At 35.8% G+C, this 8299-nt stretch overlaps 1 protein-coding gene across 1 annotated transcript in view; it reads right to left on the bottom strand.

Annotated features, from left to right (window-relative positions):
• Nucleotides 1–356: 356 nt before the first annotated feature.
• necab3 (N-terminal EF-hand calcium binding protein 3) overlaps nucleotides 357–8299 on the bottom strand; it is a 39370-nt gene continuing 31427 nt past the window's right edge. Inside the window, exons 10-13 of the mRNA XM_024270377.2 lie at nucleotides 7529–7641; nucleotides 7072–7149; nucleotides 6581–6672; nucleotides 357–1288 (exon numbers count right to left, since the gene is read on the bottom strand). Of these exons, the coding sequence (XP_024126145.2) occupies nucleotides 1260–1288; nucleotides 6581–6672; nucleotides 7072–7149; nucleotides 7529–7641 (312 nt within the window). The 3' untranslated portion in view covers nucleotides 357–1259. The remainder of the gene's footprint in view (nucleotides 1289–6580; nucleotides 6673–7071; nucleotides 7150–7528; nucleotides 7642–8299) is intronic.

Here is an 8299-nt window from a genome sequence, read left to right as displayed (position 1 = left end):
ATATGTTGTTATGCTTCATTTTCATCAGGGGCCATATCATAAATTGGGGTCTCGTCCGGGATCCGTCTTACATCAGGATCCATTTTGTTGGTTTGATTATTTGAGTTTTGTAAAATTCTGTCAAATACGGCCACAGCCGTGAAATGAAAAAACACAATAAACAGCATTTCAAACCAAATCCAGTTACTTTAATACCAATAGTCTTCAATGGAACCTAAGAAGACAAAATAACATATAATCTAATATATATCCTATACATAAAACACTTTTAAATCCAATGAATGTGTGAATAAATGAATAGATTTTAAAGAAATGTATTGAAAGTGCGTCTTACGTTGGAGAAAAAAAACAATTTCTCATTTGGGAGGCTTACTTTTTTATTAAAGTTTCTTTGAATCGTTCAGTGAAATTTTACCAAGCCAAAGCACAACAGAAATATATATATAATAATAAATTTCATAATAAACTGGAATAAATGTCATGATTCAAATAAATACATGACATATGTTACATACCTCTTTATTTATTAGCGATGAATTAGTTCTGTTTTCTACACGTGCACATCTTTAAATACATTTGTACATTACAGATGAAAAAAATGCATTTTATTTAGACAATTAAAGGAACTAACAGCTAGAATAAGATCCATCTCAAGCATATATATTTAATTTGTGTGTGAACATAGCAGAACAGCAAAGGAAAAGAGAACTGAGCTACAGTATCATACAGTTGGACGCATGCTCTCCGTTCAGTTCGTCCGCATCAATTCCTCCACTTTCCTCACAAATGCTTACAACTCGAAACACAAATCACTAGTAAAATGTTACATCTCTCCATATGGGTTTTGCTCTAAAAGCCTACACTACTTTTTTTTTTTTTTTAATCGTCCTTTGGACATGGCATAGTTTGAGACACTGCAGGAGGGAAGCGGTCATGCCACAGGTAAAAGAGACGACGGTCGGAAAAGAGCTTTTGTTCATCGCAGAGACTTCAGTACTTTCCAGTTTACGGACGAGCTACAGGATAGAAAGCAGCTCCCCACTTTCATATATTAGCGGAGAAAATAATGAGCCGTCAAAGACTGGAACATTAAAAGATGCCGCCGGAGAATGTTGGATGACGCCATTATCCCTCCCGCTGCTTTTGAACTCATCGAGGTCTCTTGAATTCTTCGTTTGTGTGTGTGGTGGACATGTGGGAAGATCGATGCGCCACTGTGTCCGTGAAACATGTAGGCAGCGGATATGACACTCTGGGTTCTAGTTGGTAGTCATAATCCACCAGGAAGCTGGGGAAACACACAGTTAAAAATAAAAACAAGATATTACAACTCAAACATTGTATCATCGTCACTTTGAAATTACTCATATTTCTCTCTTAGATCATTGATCAACTTTAGGGCTCTTTGTATTTTACCAATAATAAACAGTTCAAGGTGATTGGGCTAAGTTCTGCAACATTTTTGCAGAAAGAGGTATTTAAGCAACAATTGATGCAGAAGAATATAAATGAGGACAGAGTCGACTGACTGTCCGCGAAACAGAGCAGCACATTACTGGACTTAATTATTCTTGTATTATGGACTCCAGAGTCTACCCTTTAAAGCTCCTCCCTGTGTAGGTCTGATAAACCATTCCACCTTTTCCTCATTATCACTGAACTGTGGCTGCACAAGATTCTGAAGCAGCTGAACAATTATTCTACAAAAAAAGAGAACAGACTTAAGAAAAAATACTGTGTGAAAACAGCTGAAGCTGACCTTTACTATAAAAAGGATTTTATTTAGTTTTTTAAAAGGGCTCTAAACCTATCATGATTTGTGCTTTTTAAATTAATATTTTGCTGTTTGTTTACACTAAACATGATGTAAAAATCTAAATTTGTGTTCAATGTTTTTCTGTGTGTGATTTTGCGATATCTTTCGTAGTGTTAGTTATTTCTGGATTAAAAAGTAAAATTCATAAGCAGCATTTAAAAGCATTAAAGTTTTAAATTAAAGTTGCACCCTTACTATTTCTTAAAAGTGCCCCAGAAGTGTTTTTTTATTTGTCATAAAAAACGTGTTGCTCTTTTAAGATTCATTCAAACAGCAGTGGATGCAGTTTGTTTTTCCCTGACAAAAACTTTTTAAATCGCGGGAATTACGTATTAAAAATAACCTGTGATAGGGAAAATCCACAAAATAGATCATAAATGTTTTATGATATTGCAATGTTTTTTTTTTAATTACAATATTTTTTTGGGGGGGCCAAAAGCAAATGTTTCTCTGTCAAATAAGATTCATTCAAACAGCAGTGGATGCAGTTTGTTTTCCCCCCCAAAGAAAAATGTTGTTATAACCTGTAATAGGGGAAATCCTCAAAATATGATAATAGCTGTTTCATGATATGACAATGTTTTTTTATGACAAACAACCTTATTTGGGGGCAAAATGAAGAGTGACTCTTTCAAATAAGATTAATGTAAACAGCAGTGGATGCATTTTGTTTTTCCCAGACAAAACTTTCTTAAATGCAGGAGTTACATTCTAAAAATAACCTGTGATGGGTAAAATAAAAAATAAATAAATAAATAAATAAAAGGATAATAGACGTTTTAAGGCTGTAAAACTTAATTCTAACTAATTCTGTTGGGTAATAGTTAACAAAAGAAGGGCAACACAGCTAAAAAACAAAGTATTTGACATTTCTCAATCAAACCAAAAGCTAATACTAAAGAAAAGGTATTTACTATGGAAATTAAACACCTTAAAAACTTAATCAAATCTGATATGGCAATGTTTTTAATGACAAACAACCTTTTTTGGGGGAAAAAATGAAGTGTTGATCTTTTAAATAAGATTCATGCAAACAGCAGTGGATGCAGTCTTTCTTAATTGCGGGAATTAATTTTTAAAAATAACCTTTGATAAGTGAACAAGAGGATAATAGATGTTTTAAATCTGTAAACCTCCTCACCACATACTTTATAAACTCTTCTCTGACAGACATGAACATTTTTACACTTTTCACTCTAGTCTAAACCCTGTCAAAGTTCAAGACTTAGAGGAAAAATATGTCCAGTTTCAAAGAACAATTTATGTATGAAGATTTATGCATACTTGGCAAATGGAGCACATTCTCTTGAAAATGTATTGACAAGGCCCAAAGCGATCAGAACCAAAGTATGTTCTTCCAAAAATAAAAATAAAAAAAATTAAAAAATGACACTGAAAACAATCTGCAATAAGATCACACCGTAAACCTCAATATAGCCAGGGATCGCTGTAGTTGAATCATACTTTTAACTAGGGGACAACTTTATATACAAAATTATAAACATTTATTTATTTTATTGGATCCAAAACACATGACAACTCAGAGATTGTTTATCTGGCCAGGAGTCTGCAGAAAAAAAGGATTTATTGCATCTATGTTGGTAACAAACAGAGTGGGCGCAGTTCAGTGAGTAAAAAAAGTCCAAAGCGGGGGCTTTGTGTGCTTCATTATTATGCTGTTCTAGATTTACTTCAGAACAAAGATTTACACATGAAACTTTATAGTGATGCTTAACAGGAGCCAGAGACGACGTGATTCACTTAGCGTTTATAAAGCCTTTGCTTTCTTTGCCTTTCTGCACTTGAAAAGACGGTAAACTTGAAACAAAATGATTAAAGGCATCAAGAACCGTACAATAAGAGGGTAAATAATGTCTTTATTAATCTGGTAAATCCTGGAAAATGCCCTCAATGCAAGAACTACTTAAAACTACTGTAAAACTTAATTCTAACTAATAATTATGTTGGGTTATAGTTAACAAAAGAGGGAAAACACAACTAAAAACAGTAAATTTGACCTAAATATGATCCATCTAAAAGTCAATTTTAGATGAATTCAGATTTATATCAGATTCTAGTTTTCAAAGTCCCATCATCAATATTCTTCCCTGCCTTTAATCTTTAAATTCTAAGTTCCCAATCATGTGATGGGGAGACCCATGGTGTTTCCACGAAAAGTGCTGAGTTTCTGTGTGAAACAGTCATGCATACACGTGATCAACAGATGTGAAAGGAAACAACCATGAACAGTAACCTAGCAACAATCTCAAGCTATGCAGCCCACACAGCTGAATCACCATCTGCAGCAAATGGGAAAAGGCAGAAACAATAATTAGTAATAATTAAAAATTAACGTTGGTCCTTTCTCAGGAACATACAGTTCAGTGTTGCCCTCAACAAATGAATCAAACTTCAAGTTGACGGCGTCGTGGTGGAGGCTGGAGTTGGAGTGAGTCATGCATGCTAATCTGCCACGAGTTTGCGGACACAGTGACATGACAACGGGCAGGGTGCAAACTTTGTGTGCGTCATATGGAAATTATGGTGCCAAATATAAGATCTTTTTTTTCCACTTATTGTGACTGTTCTGTCACTTACTGTATCAGATCTGTATGAAAACAGTTGAGTATCTAAGAACCCTTTTATTTTTAAGTGTTATTTTACAATAAAATAAAACCAATTCTTATTGTTTTCTCTATTACATTAGAAGAAAATGAACAATTTTTCATTTTTTTTAAATAATAAATCTAGTGAAAATTGTGCAGAACTTGTGGATATTTAGAAGTACAGCACCAATTCTTCTAAACTCTACTCCTCCATAGACAACAGACTATTGTTGCTTTTGTGTTCACTTTCATGGATGTCCAAAACAGATGCGTTGTAGATCCTCTAAGTTATTAACGGATAATCCCTGCTTCCTCTCAGCAAGAGTTTGGCTCCATTTTGCCCCCTCCTTTCATCCCAGAACAGAGTATCAGCAAGCACCAAGTGTTGCAGTTCCTCAAAAGGCCAATAGGGGCAGGTTGCAAAACAGAGTAATTTATTGACAACTCCTAAGTTAAAAAGTCAGACTTTATGTGAAGCTTTGGTGAATTTTTTGAATAAGGAAGATCTACCTCTATCGCATGTATGCTGGATGTTACATCACCCTACACGCCATCATCAATTAAACTTTCACTTTGAACCAACAGATAAATTGCTCGCCTTTCTTCTCAGACAATCGCAATTTTTAATTCATGGAGGATTGTCTCTTTGCATTCTGGACAGTTTTGCCCGCTCCTTCACCCCGTTCTTCAAATGGAGCTTTGTTATGTTTGGCCCCTAACCATCAGCGTCTAGGCTCAGGGGTTTATTTATCTGTAAAATTCCAGGACGTCACCAGCTCCACCAAAGACTATATAGAGTTATATATAGAGTTATATCCTGCACATCCTTCTGTAGCTCAAATAAAGCTCTACGCGCATTAATGCGACCTCTCCTTGCTAAAATGAATGTTTTTACACTGTTTGAATGATCTGTTTAATGTTTATCACTTCATTTTCTGAAGAGTTATTTTTAATCCATTAATTTTTCAAATTAATTGTCTTGATTTTATTAAAGGATCAAACATGTGTTGATTGGGGTGGTACTGATTGATAGGTAAATGGACCCATGAGTGGAGGCAAAAAGAAAACTGTTTCATCAAGTATACATGTATGTACCTTAGTCAATGGTCAGAATTGTGCTCTGGGTAAAAGTAAATTACATTTCATTGAATTTGTTCTTGTCTTTCAGGATATTTACTGATTTAATTGCAGACGTTTGAAGATCTAATTCTTTTCAGTTGGCAATTCATTTTTTACGTATTTTTGATGACATTTTTTTTTTTTTTTTGCTTTTTCTGAATTTTATTGTAGCTGTTTGTTTATATAATGATTGCTATCTGACATAGGCTATGTCCAAATTCCTTCTCTCCTTCCCAAATCCTTAATTACTCTATTGTGTGGGACTATAGTGTCTTGGATTTTAAAAGCAATTACCCACTTCAGCATATTCACAATTACACCCAATCAAATATTTTGACAGAGCGCTGTGTACCTCTCAAAATCACTTTGAAATCAGTAAGCAAAACAAGAATTAACCCATATATAGGGCGCACTGTTGTTTTTTTTTAAAAAGATTGTTTTTAAAGTCCACTCAACCATATTTTTTATTTTTGTAAAATCATTCCCAGTTGTCTTTTAATTATGACTGTGCAGTTTTTAGGCAAAATCAAAAAGCATTTGTTATTTTTTAAGAAATATTTTATGCCCAGCGGCAGTAACTCATTAGATAAACAATTCTGGTTTGTGGGCGGGACTGTTGGCTCAGAGTAACCCCGCCCCCTTCCCCTCCCAGTCAGTGGGAGCTCTGTCTGCGCGCAAGCTTAAAGCCCAAAGCTAGCATTAGCGGTGCAAAAATAATTTTGAATCTATCCAGCTTTACAGTTTTGAGCAAGAGGCCAGATCAGACAAGGAAAATGAATGCATAAAAGAGGGGGAGGAGCAGAGTCAGTTGTTGCACCATTAACCCCAGGTTTTTCTAGCATTCAGTTTTCTGATCCGATGCGGTTTTAATTAAGAAATACTCAAAATCAAATGTTTAATTGTAAACTATTTTAGATAGGTCATCTATTTTAAGAAAAATGCTGCAAAAAGACCCATTTAAAACACACGAAAGGCGATTTTCATTGGAGTGAGTCTTTAAAGTGTGCTTTAATCCTGTATGTGACATGTAGATACCGACCTGGGAGCAGCATGGTACTGATTATTTCAGCATCCTCCAACATGTCAATGATGCAGCGCTGGAAGTCTTTGCTGCTGTTGGACTGAAGGTAGCTACAGAGACGGGTAACAAAAACAAACATTGATGATCAGTTCAAAAGAATAAAAGATGGTGAGCATCAATTATCAAGACAAAAATGCAAAACTTATAGACAAATTGCCACAATTTATCTGGAAAAAAATTTACAAGTAGGATTTCTTGCACAGAAACAAAGAGGGTAAATGTTCAGTGGCGACCATTTAAAATTCTAAAGCATCATGTCACCATTTCAAACGGTTTAAGGAGCACCTTCTGTGTGAGGATGTGCTTCACTCTGTCTCTGTGTGAGCTTGCAATCTGAGAGATGGGCCATCTGCTCATCTTTACTAGTCGGGAACATTTCCATCAAGAAGTTAAGAGTGCCAACCAGTCTGCCAATATCTACCAAACACACATAAACATACTGTACTGACCTCATCCAGGAGACGCGGTCTCGCCAGAACTCATACATTATGTAACACAACTTTCCGGGGAGCTTCTGAACAGACACGCTGACAGAGAAGAAAGGAGAGTGGAGCAAGAAAAAAAAAAGAGAAAACAGTGGAAGTGAGCTGCATAAAAAGTTTCAGTCTGAAAAGGCAAATCAGTCATCGTCACATCAAAGATGCCAACAGAATCCTGAAAGCAAGCCATGACTTTTTAAGAAGCTTTTTTTAAAACATGAAAATTGCTGACAGTTTATGAACTTTAGAAAGGTAGATGGATAGGACCACAAAAAAATAAAAAAATAAAGCAACAGTTGTGGTTCAAGTGACGGTTGAATTCCCTGAATCAGCGTTGTTCCAAACCTGAAAAGCTGCAGCAGTAGCAGGGTGATACATAACATTCATGGTACACATCGTTCTCTGTCGAATCGAGGAAAACACTCACTGCAGGTTGTCAGCCTGAGCTGAGGTGGCATCAGTGTAGCTCTTCAAAACTTTCTGGAAATTATCCAGATCGTCGTCAATCACGGACATCTGCCTTTGAACTAGCAGAATGTTCTGTTGGCAAAAACAAGAGGATCAGGAGTGAGATGAAATAGACTTTTAGGAATCACATCAACACTTTTGGCCCTGTAAAAAACTGGTAACCTGTCCAGGTGGCTGGGATAGGCTCCAGCAACCCCGGAACCCCAAAAGCAGCAAAGAAAATGGATGAATGGATGGACATGCCTCACCAACAAACAGTGAATAGTGTTTTTTAAATGCTCATCTTTGCTGGTGACATATTCCTTAAAAATTTTTATGAACAAATCCGGGTTTGTTATGCTTTGTAGCTAAAAAAATATTATATATGGACACAACTCCCCTGTCAAATTCTGGTTATTCTAAAGCTGTAAGTAATTCATGTCACATTTTTTTTGTCCTGAAAAGTTGTTTCCTTTAAATATATAAACATTATTTCTTCAGTACTTGCTCTGAACATACTTTAGCACTTTCAGAATTCAGTGGCAATGTAACAAAATCAAAATGATGTGAACATTTAATCTTAAAACAGAAATTTGGCAAATCGAAATGTATGAGATATTAAAGTTGACGCCTCAGTCACATGCACCAGTACGGGTCAACCCCATAGACCAGGGGTCTCAAACTCGCGGCCCGCGGGCCATTTGCGGCCCGCAGGATGATGATTTGCGGCCCCCGTCTTCATATGAAAGAT

This window comes from Oryzias melastigma, linkage group LG5 (genome assembly GCF_002922805.2).
Source record: "Oryzias melastigma strain HK-1 linkage group LG5, ASM292280v2, whole genome shotgun sequence".
NCBI classification, from domain to species: Eukaryota; Metazoa; Chordata; class Actinopteri; order Beloniformes; family Adrianichthyidae; genus Oryzias; species Oryzias melastigma.
The sequence above is the reverse complement of the archived record's forward strand: the minus strand, read 5'-3'. Positions and strand labels throughout refer to the sequence as shown.